The sequence below is a fragment of the Sceloporus occidentalis genome, unplaced genomic scaffold (genome assembly GCF_023333645.1).
Source record: "Sceloporus occidentalis isolate IW3139 unplaced genomic scaffold, rSceOcc1.0.p SCAF_20, whole genome shotgun sequence".
Taxonomy (NCBI): Eukaryota; Metazoa; Chordata; class Lepidosauria; order Squamata; family Phrynosomatidae; genus Sceloporus; species Sceloporus occidentalis.
This window is the reverse complement of record NW_028317000.1, coordinates 9,471,135-9,487,231: the sequence shown is the minus strand read 5'-3', so window position 1 is coordinate 9,487,231 and position 16,097 is coordinate 9,471,135. Positions and strand designations below refer to the sequence as shown.

General features: G+C 45.9%; 1 protein-coding gene across 1 annotated transcript in view; it reads left to right on the top strand.

Moving 5' to 3' along the window:
* The first annotated feature begins 1,087 nt into the window (after nucleotides 1-1,087).
* Nucleotides 1,088-16,097, top strand: part of THBS3 (thrombospondin 3) — a 49,146-nt gene continuing 34,136 nt past the window's right edge. Inside the window, exons 1-7 of the mRNA XM_089482813.1 lie at nucleotides 1,088-1,166; nucleotides 7,669-7,875; nucleotides 9,381-9,637; nucleotides 10,734-10,836; nucleotides 12,632-12,658; nucleotides 13,645-13,727; nucleotides 15,290-15,341. Coding sequence (XP_089338939.1) covers nucleotides 7,704-7,875; nucleotides 9,381-9,637; nucleotides 10,734-10,836; nucleotides 12,632-12,658; nucleotides 13,645-13,727; nucleotides 15,290-15,341 — 694 coding nt within the window. The 5' untranslated portion in view covers nucleotides 1,088-1,166; nucleotides 7,669-7,703. The remainder of the gene's footprint in view (nucleotides 1,167-7,668; nucleotides 7,876-9,380; nucleotides 9,638-10,733; nucleotides 10,837-12,631; nucleotides 12,659-13,644; nucleotides 13,728-15,289; nucleotides 15,342-16,097) is intronic.

Genomic DNA, 16,097 nt, shown 5'->3' with positions numbered 1-16,097 from the left:
ATATAGGATGGGGGACACTTGACTGAATGAAGCTACGTGTGAAAGGGATCCAGGAGTCCAAGTAGACCCCAAGTTGAACATGAGTCAACAGTGTGATGCAGCAGCCAAAAAGGCCAATGTGATCCTAGACTGCATCAATAGAAGTCTAGTGTCTAGATCAAGGGAAATGATAATGCCACTCTATTCTGCTTTGGTCAGGAACATCTGGTCTAGTTCTGGGCACTACAATTTAAAAATGATGTTGACAAATTGGAGTGTGTCCAGAAGACGGCCAACAAAATGGTGAAGGGTCTGGAAAGCATGTCTTATGAGGAGAGACTTACGGCTGGGAAAGGAGAGGTTAAGAGGCGATGTGAGAGCCTTAAGTATTTGAAGGATGTCGCACTGAGGAGGGAGCAAGCTTGTTTTCTGCTGCTCCAGAGAAGAGGATATAGAGCAATGGTTTCCAACTCCATGGAAAGTGATTCCGCCTCAACATTAGGAGGGATTTGCTAAGAGCAAGAGCTGTTGGATCCCTGGGAGTGTCTTGGGGTCTCCTTCTTAAGCAGAGGCTGGAGGGCCATCTGTCACTTTGACGGGGAGGGAGTTCCTGCATGGCAGAAGGGGCTTGGATTGGCTGGCCCTTGGGTCCCTTCCAACTCTAGGCTTCTGCCACATTGGCTACAATCCCTGCTGCCCCAGAGACCCAGTCTGAGCCACCTTCTCTAAGGGGCCCCTCCGAGCGCCGCCTTGGAAGCCTCAAGCAGAATGGATGCTCCTTGAAGGCGGGCGCTTAATCCCATCCCAAGCCGGACCCAGCTTTCCCCCAGGGCCGCTTGGCCTGGGGCTGGGGCTGGGGCTGGGGCTGAGGGGCGTTGCGGCGCGGGAGGCTCCGCCAGGCCCTCCCTGCCTCCCTCCCTGCCTCCCAGGTCCAGGGGCCTCTTCCTCGGCTTGGATCGGGCTCTGGCCAGGACGGCCCTCCTCCGATCCCTGGGCCGCCGCCGGGCGCCCCTTCCTCCCTTCCTCCCTCCCTTCCTTCCCCGGAGCCAGCCAGCAGCGCCGCCTGGAAGGAGCAGCAGGAGCCATGGGGCGGCTGGACGGCGCCCTCCTCCTCCTCCTCCACCTCCTCCTCTTGCTCCCGGTCCTCCGGGTCCCCTCAGCGGCCGCAGGACGCCAGGAGCTGCAAGGTCAGCCCCGCGGGGAAAACGCCTCCATGCCTGCCTGCCTGCCTGCCTGCCTGCCTGCCTGCCTGCCTGCCTGCCTGCCTGCCTGCCTGCCTGCCTTCCTTCCTTCCTTCCTTCCTTCCTTCCTTCCTTCCTTCCTTCCTTCCTTCCTTCCTTCCCTCCCTCCTCCCTCCTTCCTTCCTTCTTTCCTTCCATCCATCCATCCATCCTTCCTTCCTTCCTTCTTTCTTTCCTTCCTTCCTTCCTTCCTTCCTTCCTTCCTTCCTTCCCTCCCTCCCTCCCTCCTTCCTTCCTTCTTTCCTTCCATCCATCCATCCTTCCTTCCTTCCTTCCTTCTTTCTTTCCTTCCTTCCTTCCTTCCTTCCCTCCCTCCTCCTTCCTTCCTTCTTTCCTTCCATCCATCCATCCTTCCTTCTTTCCTTCCTTCCATCCATCCTTCCTTCCCTCCCTCCCTCCCTCCTTCCTTCCTTCCTTCTTTCCTTCCCTCCCTCCCTCCCTCCCTCCTTCCTTCCTTCCTTCTTTCCTTCCTTCCTTCCTTCCCTCCCTCCCTCCCTCCCTCCTTCCTTCCTTCCGTCCTTCCCTCCCTCCCTCCCTCCCTCCTCCCTTCCTTCCTTCCTTCCATCCTTCCTTCCTTCTTTCCTTCCCTCCCTCCCTCCCTCCCTCCCTCCCTCCCTCCCTCCCTCCCTCCCTCCCTCCTTCCTTCCTTCCTTCCTTCCTTCTTTCCTTCCGTCCTTCCCTCCCTCCCTCCCTCCCTCCCTCCCTCCATCCTTCCTTCCTTCCTTCCTTCCTTCCTTCCTTCCTTCCTTCCTTCCTCGCTGCTAAGGAATCCCCGGAGTCGGAGGATCTCCACAAAGAGGGAAGCAGAAGAAGGATTGCAGGAATGCAAAGAGAGGGAGGGAAGGATCATCCCAAAAGCTCCAAGCGCCAGAAGGCTGCCTGCGGTGCCCCAGAAGAGCTCCAGCAGCCTTGGGAGAGAGGCACTGGTCAGCCCCCGCCGGCCCTCTCTCCCCGCAGAGCCTCCCTGGCCAGGGGCAGTCTCTCTCCGTCTCCTGTGAGTCTGCTCTCTCTCTGGGCAAACAACGGAGGAGGACACTTGGGGCCTCCCTGGGAGGCTGGCTCTCTCTCTCTCTCTCTCTCTCTCTCTTAGGGGAGAGAGGGGGCCACCTGAGTTTTCCCTGGCTTGGAAAAGGGACCTAGGACCGTCTATAATATTCCTGTATAAGTCAACCTCATGTATCAGTCGAGGGCAGGTTCTGGGGCCGCAGTCATGGATTTGGCTATGACCGGTGGATAAGTCAAGGGTCAAACTCCTCAGGGGCATGTAGCAAAGGATCTAAAGGGAGGACCGGGGAAAGACCCCTCTGGGCCTCCTCTCCCAAGGCCCACAGTCTGGGCTGGAACCTCACCACCTTTGGAAAGTTTCCTGCTGGGCACCAGAGTGGGTTGTTATGGGGAAACCGGATTTTGGATGGAATGAATTCTCCTGTCCCAGTTTAGATGGGTTCCTTTTAATACATTGGTTCAAAGATATAGCCATGTTAGTCTGCAGAATCAGTACGCACAGAGACCTTGTAGCACCCTTGAGACTAACTGAAAGACATTGGCAGCATGAGCTTGGAGCGTAAGCCAGGCACAGACATTTATATGCCATTGGTATTTGAGGATGTCAATACAAATGACAAATCCTTTATGTATGGAAATGAAGTGGCAGGTCCAATTTTAACGATGGTCTTTAGTGCACAAAGACATAAGAAACTGATCTTTGTGCCTGGAGATGAAGTGCCAGGTCCAGTTTTGCAATGGGACTAGCCTGTGGCGAGGGGAAGAGACGGATGTAGGGCATCCCTGTGAGGATGGTGTCAGATAGTGTTGAAGTGTGTGTAGTGTGTCAGGAAACCATTGTCTTTGTTCAGTCCACTGCTGAGGGACCGTAGTTTGTGGATGGATTCCAGTTGTGCTGTTTCTCTCAGTGAGTTAGGCAGAGTGAGGCAACCACAATGTTACACTTTCTAACCCTTGGTGGATTATGATAATCATATACCCCAAGTAGCAAGGCTACAAAATATTATAGAGGATGGGCACACTGGGCTCAGATTGTTACCCAGTTAAGGCCCTATAGTAAAAAAAATATCTTCTGTTACGACAGGGTTGGGAATCATATACTCCTCTTGATGTTGTTGGATTGCAGTTCCCAGCATTCTTCACTCTTGGCTGTAATGGCTAGGCACACTACATCTGGATGGCGGCAGAGTACCCATCACTGTGTCATAACAACAGGGAGCAAATTGCCGTCTGCTAGTCCTCTCTGTCCCACTTCTGAATGCCAGAGCTATTTTGGTGATGCAAAACCTCTTGGTGCTACTGCTCTGGGGCAGGACTGGGGCTAGCCTAAGCCCTGGTGCGAGGGATAAACAAGGCCCCAAATGGAACAGGGCTTGCTCAGGGACGTAGCCAAGGGGGGGTGTTCTTGGGGTCCGGACCCCCCCTTCCATTAGAAAAATGAATGGTGCGTGCTGCTGCACTGCCGCACCCAAGCCCCATTATAATGGTGGTACTTAGTCTGGACCCCCCCCTTCCTAAAATCCTAGCTACGTCCCTGGCTTTCTTACCACATTTGGAAAACAGAGTCCAAAGTCTAAGGCAGGATGAGCAATGGAGGGCCTCCTGATGTTTTTGGACTAGAGCCCTAACCAGTAGAGCCAGGGGTGAAACCACTGAAGAGCCATGGTTGGTGCCATCTCAACCACTACTGGTCTCAAAATGTCAAAATCAGGGATGGGGGCGATGAGAATCCTAGACATTGTTAGACTGCAACTGCCATCAAGCCTAGTTGGCATAGCCAATAATAAGGGGGTGGTGGAAGTGCAGTCCAACAACATTTGGAGGCCCACATTTTGTCCTATTCCTGGCTCTAAAAGACTGTAGGCAAGCTTACCTAAATCTGGAAAGACATTGATACCACGGTGGCATCCTCACCTGAGTCCTATTGGTATGCCTGACAACAAACCCAGCCTTTGCATGGAGGAAAATGGAGAAAGTTTGTGCTGTTTTATAGGCCAGGTAGCAGAGGGAGCAGCCAAAAAGACAAACAATTCGGTCCTTGAGCAGATCAAGGCAGAAATCTCCCTGGTAGACAAGATGAAAAAATTGGGCTGGCATACTTTGGACATCACAAGAAGGCATGAATTGTTGGAACAAACAATAATGCTGGGAAAGGTGGAGGGAAGTAGAAAGAAAGGAAGCCCGCATGCTAGATGGATGGACACAAATATGAGTTTGCAGGAGTTGGGCAGAGCAGTGGAGGAGAGGGGGTCTTCTTGGAGATATTTCATCAGCATGGATAAGAGATGGACATGAAGGCAGTTAACAACAACAGCAGAAGTAACATGAATGTACAAAAAGGCCTTCTCTTCTTTTGCTGACAAACAATACACTACCCATTGATGGTGTGTGATTAAGGAGCATTTTCCAAAGGGGCAACCATGTCAATCTTTTGTGCCAAAATGAACAAGGAATTTTGTTGTGTGTGAAAGACAAACATATTTATTATAGGATGGGCTTTGGTGGATCACAGCCCACTTTACCTGATGTGTGAAGCATTATTTATTCATCTGTTGAAAATACATTGGCCAAATACTGCCAAAATAAAGCTGCTTTGGGTCTCTTTGGAGGTATGGTGTTTAAACGATGCATGCACCTTAAGAATCCAGAAGCTGCACCAAAGCTGCACTCAGGTGCTTAGGAACGGAGTATGGCTTTGGCGCAACCTCCGGACTCTTAGGAGCCATGCATCATTTAAACAGCATACCTCCAAAGAGACCTGAAGCAGCTTTATATTGGCAGTCTGTAACAGGCCTTAGAGAGGAAGAAAACCTAGAGTAAAAATAAAGACCCTACAAGATGATTGAAATTGAGGTGGTCTCAATCTCCCAAAGACTTTGTTTTGTTTTGGGGGATGTTAGATATATATAAAGTTTAAAAAATGGGGTTTATAGATTGCGAGGTCAGAGGGAAATGAAATAAAATATGTTTTATTCTATTTATATGTTTTATTTTAAAAAACATATTTTTAAAATATGTTTTATTCTTCTAATAACTATCTGTTTTAATACTGTAATAATTTAATTCCTTTTTAGTGTACTTTTTTTAAAAATGTTTTTAATTGTACTGTTTTTAATGCTGTAAAGCCGCTCTGAGTCCCAGTTCTGGGAAAAGAACAGGCTACAAATAAATAAATATAATAATAATAATAATAATAATAATAATAATAACTACAGCTCATCAGTGCCTCAAGCAGAGAAGAGTAATTCCCAGCTTGGTCAGGAGATGTAAGATGGGACCTTCCACATGCCATGTATATGCTCCATTGCTAAGGTACAGCCAGGGGTGTAGCTTGTTGTGTACCTTCAATCGACTTATGACAACCATAAGGTGAAACTATCACAGGGTTTTCTCAGCAGGATTTGCACAGAGCAGGTTTGCCATTAGTCTCCTTTGAGGCTGAAAGAGTGTGACACACCTAAGGTTGGGGTTGAATTGCCAAGCAGAGAGTCAAACTGGTCTCCCAGACTTGCAGTCCATCATTCAAACCACTATACCACTCTGACTACAAGGAGAGCATTGCCCCTTTCAAGTAAGAACCTTGTTTCTCTAATGGAATTTTCATTGTTGTAGCTTAAGACATCAGTTGAATATTAAGAAGAAGAAAAAACAGTTGAGGCATCCAAAGAAAAGGAGCCAGCAAAGTTAAACAAGGGAATGTGAGCGGAGCAAATAGAACACAAGTCGGAGGCAAGGCTGCACACATTTTACACCTACATATACTCCTAACAGACGCAGCTCTGTGTTTGGCTTGTCAGACTAACTGCCAACCCCTCTCCATCCCAAAACCAGGCATCTGGTTTAACCAACCAAATGGCAACCTTTGTTTGAAGGGCCCTAGAATTTCTTTCTGGTGCTGGTTGCCCAAAATATGTGTCATTAACGATATCCCTGGTTTTAACATTTTTTTTTAAAGTACCACATCATCTGCTAGTGCCCAAAATTCTGGATGAAATACATGCCACTAACCAAGCCCCAAACTGAGTGTATTCCAGGTGGAAACATCTCAGGAGCCACAGGATCCTTGGGAGGTCTGGTCCATGGAAAAGGAACTTCATAGCCTCCCTGTCACTGACATCCATTCTGCTCCAAAGGAGACCACAAAGGAATGAGCTGTTCCATAGATGCCTCTCTGTGCGCCTGATACTGGGATGGTGTGTAAAAATCCATTCTCGTAAACAAATATAAAACAGAAAAGCAGGCCAGACCAGAGAGGGGCCCTTGCTTCCCCTGCTCTTGGATTCCATGACCTTGTGGTCCAAATCCAGAAACTGGCCTCCAAACTGAAGGGTGGCCTTGTTGGATTAGGCCGACCCACCCTGTGTGTCCAAGTGGACCATTTCATGCCAGTAAGTGAACCAAATGCCTTTGTTTGCCCTTGTTCCACTCTAGCAGTTGCTGTTGGCAAGGTCAGAACTGGGGATAATAAGTTCTGTAATTTCCCAGTCAGGATTCTGGGAATTGTAGTACCAAAAAAGGGTTTTCTCCTGATGCAAAGCTTGCAACCATTTAAAAAATGAGAAACAGGGGCACCAGTGACACCCCCGCTGTCAGTCTGATGTTCTGTTTCACTGTAGCCAACCACAGTTAAGCAAGAATTTGAACCCTGGTTTCCTAGAGTCTTGGTCCCACACATAGTCCACAACACCACACTGGTTTTATTGAAGATGGATGCAAAACCAGCCAGTCACCATGTATATGATAGCCCCATAATAGCTTGTCAAAATGCTGTGCCTAAGTGGCAAGTTCTGTGCATAAAACAGAAAGCTTGGTGCCTTAGCATAAGGTGTACAACATGACACTGACATTTAGTCATCTGATCAAAATTCTCAAAGTTCAAAATTTTAACATTGTTGGAAGGGGTTGGTGAGAATGGTAGGTCATTTTGGCAGGGACAAAGAAGTGAAATTGGATGGTACTGCTGGAAGGCTAAATGGTGAGTAACAGTGATGACATTGTAACACTTCAAAGAAACAGCCTTGTTATTCTGCTATACCATTAAAAGTAAATGGACAAAGGAATCTGGTAGGTACTTTAACACCAAATGATTTATTTCAGCATGAGCCTTCATGGATTTCAACCCACTTCTTCAGATGCACTAATGGAATGATGTTAAAGGATTTTTAGATTCTGCTCTAGCTGATCTCTCTATAGCCATTTGCGCTTGTCTGCAACAGGCATGCTATGACTCTTGAGACCAGAGTTTGAATCCTCACTCAGCCAAGGAAATCATGGATTGTTTTGAATAGTCTGCAATCCCACAGGAAAAAGTGGCCCCCAGATATACCAGAGTTGTCCACCACATTGCAGGGGGTTGGACTGGATGGCCCCTGTGGTCTCTTCCAACTCTATGATGCTATGATTCTATGGGGTACAGCTTGACCTCTGTTTCTTCCTCCCTTAGTCATTGACCTCCTGACTGTGACGGAGCCCCGGCACATGGCTACTGTCACCAACAAGATCCGAACGGAGCTCCTGTCTGTCAATGACATCTACTTGCTGTCCACCTTCCGCCTGCCCCCCAAGCAAGGTGCAGTTTTGTTTGGACTCTACTACAAGAAAGACAACAGCCGCTGGTTGGAAGTCTCAGTGGTTGGCAAGACCAACAAAGGTGAGAGAGGGGGAAATGAAAGGACTGCATGTGGAAAAGCCTGGGAGAAAGGGACTTATGGGCTACCACTCCCAGAATGCTACATCCATCTGGTTATGGCATTCTGGAAGTGGTAGTCCAAAAACATCCTTTCCCTCCTCCCCCTGTATCAGTTTATCTGTCCATCCACTCAGGGGCAGGAATTGTGTGGTCCGTGAGTCACAATCCAGGCCATATTTACTACTTATGTAGTCAAAGAGCTCTTCTCACTATTTATCTCTGGACCATGTTCACCACTTATATAGTCCAGTATGGTATTTTCCAGAGTGGGTAAAATGCATCCCTGGTGGGCATGTTTTCTCCAAAGGCAGTTTTGCCATTTCTCAATCTCTCCAGACGGCCTGGACCATTCTTTTTCTAGTAACACTAATTACTTAATTATCTGCAAAAAACAGGGATGGTTTTCCTCTCTTGGGATTCTCCAGGAGTGGTAAGATGCCTTTTTAGTAGGTTTCATGGACCCTTTTACTGTTTAAAGTAATCTTAAGACCAGGGAGTCCTTTTGTAACAATAAAAATGTGTGGAAGTCACTTCTTGTTCACTTCCTGTTTCAAAAAAAGCCCCAAAATTGGTGAAATTAGTGAAAATGCCCCCCCTCTTTAAAGGGCATTTTGGTGCAGAAAAATTGCGGGAGAAATGGGGGGGGGGATTGCAGTTTTTTAATCTGGTGAGAGGGCTTGAGATACCACAAAAACAACCCTGGCCCACAGGCCACACTCCCCTCCCTCCATTTAAAATCATCATTATCACCACCATCACAATAACACGGTTACAAGAAGTGGCACTACTGAGTGTGCTATACAACTTTATCTAATGATGTCTTGCTGATTCCTAGCTTTTTGGACAGAATCTGAATTACATATTGTCCAAAACTTCTATCAGTGACACCTGATAGACTGTCAAACTGAGATAATATTCATCACCATCAGTTTTTTCAAAACCAGAAGTAGATGTCCCAGACAGTTTGGTTTTTATATTTTGATAGGTCCTTATGGCCTCTGGAGGTGTCGCAGGCAGAAAATTGCTCTCTTGGCCTAATGCTCTTGCTAATCTGGAGTCAAAAACCTGTACCTTTCCAGATGTTGTTGAACTCCAATTCCCATTTGCTCTGGCCATGGTGGCTGCACTTCGGCTGCTCCTTGCAGCCTTTCTGGGTCTGATGGTGCAGCTGGCCAGGCAGGAGACGGAGGAAACTCCCTTCCCTGCCTGGCCAGCAAAGCTGCCAGACCTGAAACTTTGGTACCCCTTCCCATCAGTGCACTGGGTGTCACCCCCTCTGAGGTGTCACCCAGTGCAGTCTGAATAAGTCATGCCAAGAAAACCCTGAGAGAAGGTCATGAGAGAAAGTTACGGAGAGGGTCTCCATAAGTCAGAAATGACTTAAGAGTACTCAACCACTACCACCACCAGAACAAGCATAATCAGCTCTCCCTGTTTCCTCCTTCCCACTTGCACACCATCCCTAGTCCTCATCCGATACCTTCGGGCTGATGGGAAGCTCCATTCGGTAAACCTGCAGAACGCCAATCTGGCCGACAGCCGCAGCCACACCGTCCTCCTGCGGGTGAGCGGCCTGCAAGGCAGCAGCCTATCCACAGACCTGTATGTGGACTGCAAGCAAGTGGACTCCAATGCAGGGCTGCCAGATATGTTACCTGTTGCTGGGGAGCAGGTGGAGGCCATGGAGGTGCGGACAGGACAGAAAGCTTATCTCCGCATGCAGGTAAGGAGTGTATAAACCAGGGGCAGGTAAATTCTTTGGTTCCATAGGTCAATTTTCCACTCTTAGGACCATTTTCTTTACTAGGGACCATCTTTAAATATATTTTGTTATATATAGATTATATATAGATATATAATCAAGCTAGTGAATAGTTCAGATAAAAGAAATATTTATTTCACCATTTTCCCAAAGAAAGTTGAGAGAGCAGGAAGATGGAAACACAACAGTTCAGTTGAAAATATTTTGAGAGAATGTCAGTTAGTCCCAAAGGAGGAGTGACCTAAGTCACATTAATTTGAATGAGAGAGAGAGAGAGAGAGGAGAGTTTGCATGCAGGAATTCACTATCTATCTAAGGAGCGGGAAAGGGAATGCAAAATTATCCCCCCCCCCCCCAAAAAAAAAAAAAAAAAAACAAGGCACAGGGGGTGTAGAAATAGCAATTTTACATTTTGCTAATTTTACATTTTTGTTAATTATTGTATTTTTTTAAAAGCCCTGTGGTCATTTAAGAGATTGTGAGATCTTGCAAAAATAATATTATTGCTTTATTTATTTATATCCCACTTTTCTCCTAGTTTAGGACTCTAGAGTGGAGAACACATGCGACCTATGGGCTATGATTTAAACCTGTTCTCAACATTCTGTCACACAGTGATGTGACCAAGAAACATTGAAAAATCAACAGACAAAACTTGGGATTGGGGGGGGGGGGGGGGCTGTGAAAAGAAGGCCAATATCTTAATATCTGCAGAGGTCCCCCTAAAGGACAATATGCTGGATCAGCTCCAGCACCTATCTGATCCCAATGGATTATCTCTCCATGTTTGCATCAGATTAATAGCCCTCCCCTTGCATAGTTTAGTGGTTTCAGTGTTGGGTTCCAGCTCTGGAGAACAAGCTTTGAATCCCTGCTTGGAAATGGAATCCACTAGATGACCCTGGGCAAGTCCTTCTCTCAGCCTCAGAGGAAGGCAAAGGCAAACCCCCTCTGAACAAATCTTGCTAGGAAAATCCCGTGATAGGTTCACCTTAGCATTGCCATACGTTCGAAAGAACACACACAACAACAACAACAGTCCTTGTTTCTGTCTTAGGGGTTTCTGGAGTCACTAAAGCTGATCCTAGGAGGGTCAATGAGCCGGGTAGGAGCATTAAGTGAGTGCCCCTTCCAGGGAGATGAATCCATGCAGAACACAGGTAAGGTTTTGTGCTTTTAAGAAGACTCACAGACTCATACTGCATTAAGATATGCCAGGGCTCTAAACCAGGGGCAGGGAATGTATGGTTCACAAGCCACAAGTGGCCCCAAGGTTACTTTTATGGTCTAGTTTCCCTCACCATGATCTGAATTGACTATTTATGACCTGACTAGACTAGAAAGCTGGGCCAAAGCTAACAAAATGAATTTTAACATGGAAAAATGTAAGATACTTCATTTAAGGTGGAAAAATGAAACACAAAGATATAGGATGGGCGACACCTGGCTGAACGAGACTACGTGTGAAAGGGATCTGGGAGTCCAAGTAAACCACAAATTGAACATGAGTCAACAGTGAGATGCAGCAGCTAAAAAGGCCAATGTGATTTTAGGCTGCATCAATAGAAGTATAGTGTCTAGATCAAGAGAAGTAATAGTGCCACTCTATTCTGCTTTGGTCAGGCCACACCTGGAAGATTGTGTCCAGTTCTGGGCACCACAGTTAGGTGGAGAAACTGGAGCGTGTCCAAAGGAGGGTGACTAAAATGGTGAAGGGTCTTGAAACCATGCCCTACGAGGAAAGACTTAGGGAGCTGGGGATGTTTAGCCTGGAGAAGAGAAGTTTAAGAGGTGATATGATAGCCCTGTTTAAATAATTAAAGGGATGCCATATTGAGGAGGGAACAAGCTTGTTTTCTGCTACTTCAGAGAACAGAACTTGGAACAATGGATGCAAGCTACAGGAAAGGAGATTCCACCTCAATATTAGGAGGAACTTCTTGACAGTAAGGGCTGTTCAACAGTGGAAGATACTCTCTCGGAGAGTGGTGGAGTCTTCCTCCTTGGAGGTCTTTAAACAGAGGCTGGATGGCCATCTCTTGGGTATGCTTTGATTGAGAGTTCCTGCATGGCAGGGGGTTGGACTTGATGGCCCTTGTGGTCTCTTCTAACTCTATGATTCTATGATTCACCATTTTTTGACTCCCAGGCACTCCAGCACCCTAACCTTTGGGGTACAGTGAGGGTGTAGCCTTTCATGCTTCCTTGTCCCCCTAACCTGGGCAGTTGCTCATCTCTGCCCTATATGTCAATTTCAAAATTTCCCATAACATGACCAAAAAGTGCATAATTTCAACAGGACAAAAACCTGAAAACTAAAATTGAGTGTGGCCTAAAGGACATTTTTCTGGCTCATAACCTTCCAGAGGCTGCACAGATTTTCAGAACCCAAAAACAAAAGAACCTCTGAGAGGTGGTCATCTAACTGCTGTTTCAAAATGTCCAATGAATGAGAACCCACCATATTTTGAATTTGCTTTGCTTTCATAGACAGTAATCTTTAATGCAGGGTAAAGTGTGACCCTTCAGATTTTGCTGGGCTGCAGCTCCCAGCATTCCTTATCCTTAGCTCTACTGGCTAAGGCTGTTGGGAGTTGCAGCCCAACAACATCTTGAGGGCCTCAAATGATATGAAATTTGATATCCACCTATGGTGACCAGAGTGAGTACAAGCCTGGTGTGCATGTGAATTTGAGGGGTTTAATGGCCAGCTAACGAAGCCTGGGAAATAGTCCCATAAAGAGAGAAGATTCCACAAGATGGATCCATGACAGTTAAAGTGATACTGAGTGCTGTGTTTCTGTTGTGTGAAATGACCCAAGACTCTCTGTTTCTACTCATTGAGTTTCTTGGTTCCATTCTGTTCCATTCTGCTGGCACTGGGTTTTGTTCAAATCTCCAATGGAAGGAACTGTTTATCTCACCATCTTATCTCTTTTCCCCTTCTCTTTTTAGTATCCAACGTGATCAATTCCCTCTTTGGTGAGTTTGATGACAGCTCCCCTGTCCTTCAGTCTTGTGCTTCCCCTTAATTATGATGGTGCCCTTTGTGTGTATATTTTGATATTTATTTGTCTGGTAAGATGTTTCTGTACTGCTTAACTTAAAAAAAAACAAACCCCAAAGCATTTGCAGTATGGCAAACCCTCCAAACTGTGGTCGTGGGTTAAATCTAATTTTAATCCTTACTAGAGCAAGCCCATTGAAATCAAGGGACTGATGTTAGTGTCGGCCAGGAGTAGGAATGGTAGTTCCTAGCCATAGGATATGCTGGCTAAGGCTGCTGGGAGTTAGAGTCCAACAACATCTGGAAGGCCACACAATCCCCACTTAGTGTTGACTAACAAGTTTCATTAATTTCAATGAGCCTACTCTCATTGGAATTAAAATGTATTAAGTAAGCCCCACTCATCAAGGAATAACAATAAAAGAGTGTTGAAATAACAGAGGAAGAAAATAAGCCAAGCTCCAGGGGCTAAATCCAAAGTGTTTCTCTGTGCTCATCAAGTTGCAATTCTTGTAAAAGGCTTTTATGAATCAAAGGCCCTATACAGACAGGCCAAATTAAAGCTGCTACAGGTCACTTTGGAGGTATGGTGTTTCAATGATGTATGTGTCCTAAGAGGCCAGAAGGTGCACCAAAGCCGCACTCCAGTCAATGACTTGAAGGCACACAATATACACAACACATTGTATTATATTGATATTATATATGATAACGTATATCAATGTGCAACCTTACATAGTTAGCATTGGACATAAGCAAAACTATTAGCAGTTTATACTGGAAAGGGAATCAATTTAATATCTGAAGGACCAGAGAGGCCTCAAGATTTCAACCCCTTCTTGGAGAATGACAGTTTGTTAGATTGCCTTTTGGTTGACAGGTTGGGGAGTGGTTGGGAAAAGAAAACACTTTCTGTCTATCTTCAAGGATTGAGGCTCTTGACTTTCTCCTTTTGTGGCAGGTGAACAAACCAAGGCACTCGTGAAACAGCTCACACTCTTCAACCAGATTTTGATGGAACTTCAGGAGGACATGAGAGATCAGGTGAGGAAGTGCTGATAAACACAGGTCTCTTCAGGTTGGGCTCTAGGGATGTCAGAACCAATCTGCAAGCTAGATGTCAAGTTCACATATTTTTTAGTCATTACTCTGTTCCTTGTAATACTTAATTCTGCCTCAGTTTGCAACTGGAATAAGTCACCCAAAATTACATTTATACCTCTGTGTATTTTTTATGTGCTGTCAAGTTGGCTTTGGCATGTGTCAGCCCTGTAAATGAGAGACTTCCAAGAGGCTCCATTCTTAATAGCCATGTTCAGCCCTTGTCAGCTCAAGGCTGTGGCTTTGATTGAATCAGTCCATCTGCTTTAAGAGCTTCGTAAAATCCTCTGGAATCACCCAGATCTGCATAACGCTGTGTTTTTTCTGCTAAGTTGATCCACCACTTGTCCTGAATGTCTCGGAGTTTTTGTTGGAGTTGACTAGATGTGAGGCGAAAGGCTGCTTTTTTTACATGGCAGGATGGCTGGGCAAGGTGTGCCTGGTGAGCAGTTCTCTTCTTTGCCAGCAGCTCCTGGATGTCTTGGTTGTTTTCATCAAACCAGTCTTGATGTTTCTTGAGGGACAATCCTAAGGATTCTTCCGCAGATTGCAGGATGCTGTTTTTGATATGTTGCCAAAGCACTTTAGGAGAAGAGTCTACAGGATAGTCTTCAAGTTTTGTTTGCAAATTTGCCTGGAAGTTATCTTTCACAACAGCTTGTTGAAGATTGTTGACTTGGAGTCTCCTCTTTAGGATGCCACCCCTCTTAGGTTTAAACTTAAAATGAAGATATTGGCCCCATACAGACAGGCCAAAATAAAGCTGCTTTGAGTCACTTTGGAGGTATGCTGTTTAAGTGATGCATGCGTCCTAAGAGTCCAGAAGCCGCGTCAAAGCCACGATCCGGTCCTAAGGACTGGAGCGCAGCTTTGGTGCAGCTTCTGGACTCTTAGGATGCATGCATCATTGAAACAGCATACCTCCAAAGAGACCCGAAGCAGCTTTATTTTGGCAGTCTGTAACAGGCCTTAGTTTACATCTTACGAGGCGATGATCGGTTTGACATTCTGCACTGCGCATCACTCGGGTATGACAGACATCACAAATATTTTTCTGGCGCACTAGGATACAGTCAATGAGGTGCCAGTGTTTGGATCGGGGATGCATCCAGGTTGTCTTCAAGCTATCTTTCTGCTGAAAGATAGTGTTTATAATAGTCAGCTGCTGTTCTGCACAAAACTCTAGCAGGAGGCGTCTGTTATCATTACAGTTTCCAACACCATGCTTGCCTAAAACACTTTTCCAGGTTTTATATAAAGATTATATAAAAAAGATTATATAACACAAGATTTTATATAAAGGGGCCAACAAAAAATAACATGTCCAGTTGTCTCAATTTCCTCGGAGCTGCAGGGGCATAATCTGCACTGATAAGTTATCTTTTTATATTTACCTTTGACTACTTCTGACGGAATGATGATATTAAATCCCAGTGCCCATCTGACATGTCTCTTCTGGGATCTCTTCCCATTCCAGTGTATGATGTGATATCACTTTTTTCTAGGTGAAGGAGATGTCCTTGATTCGGAACACCATTATGGAATGTCAAGTGTGTGGTACGTTCAAGAAAAGGGATGAATAGGAAAACCTGGAGCCTTGTCTTTTGTCCTGTTTTGCCCTTCAAATGTTAGCCAGTCTCCTAGCCTGAAGCCTCTGTGTCTTAAGCAGCGAGAGGGAGAGAGAGTCCAAGATTACCAAGCCATCTACAGAAAAGCAGTCGTCATGTAATCCAGTGCAGGTCCTTCATGAGTCAGTAGTCTGTCCAGGAAAGCAGTCCAAAGGGTAATCTAGAGCAGATAATTAAACAGAGAGTCTGTGAACATCTAGAAGGCAATGCCATAATCACAAAAAGTCAACATGGGTTTCAGAGAAACAAGTCATGCCAGACAAATCTGATCTCCTTTTTTGATAAAATTACCAGCTTGGTAGATGAAGGGAATGCTGTGGATATAGTATATCTTGATTTCAGTAAGGCCTTGACAAGGGCACCCATGATATTCTTGCAAACAAATGCCTGTTTTCGTTCCCATTGGTATTTTCCCTGTGGTAATTTGAAGTGGGTTATTTTGCTCCCCGTTCCCATTGCCCTTCCGGAACTTCTTTTTTTTTAAAGCAGCTGTCAATCAAGTGCTTAAGTGCTTGACGTCACAGCTAATCAGTCGCTTAGGCGCTTTTCACCTCTGGGAAAGGAAGAAGGAGCCTCTATTTGCCCCAAATCCCTTTGCATCCAAGGCTCTTCTGTGTCTTCTCATAGTTCCTCTGGGAAAGAGAGAAGGAGCCTCCATTCCCCCAAATCCCTTTGCCTCCCCCAT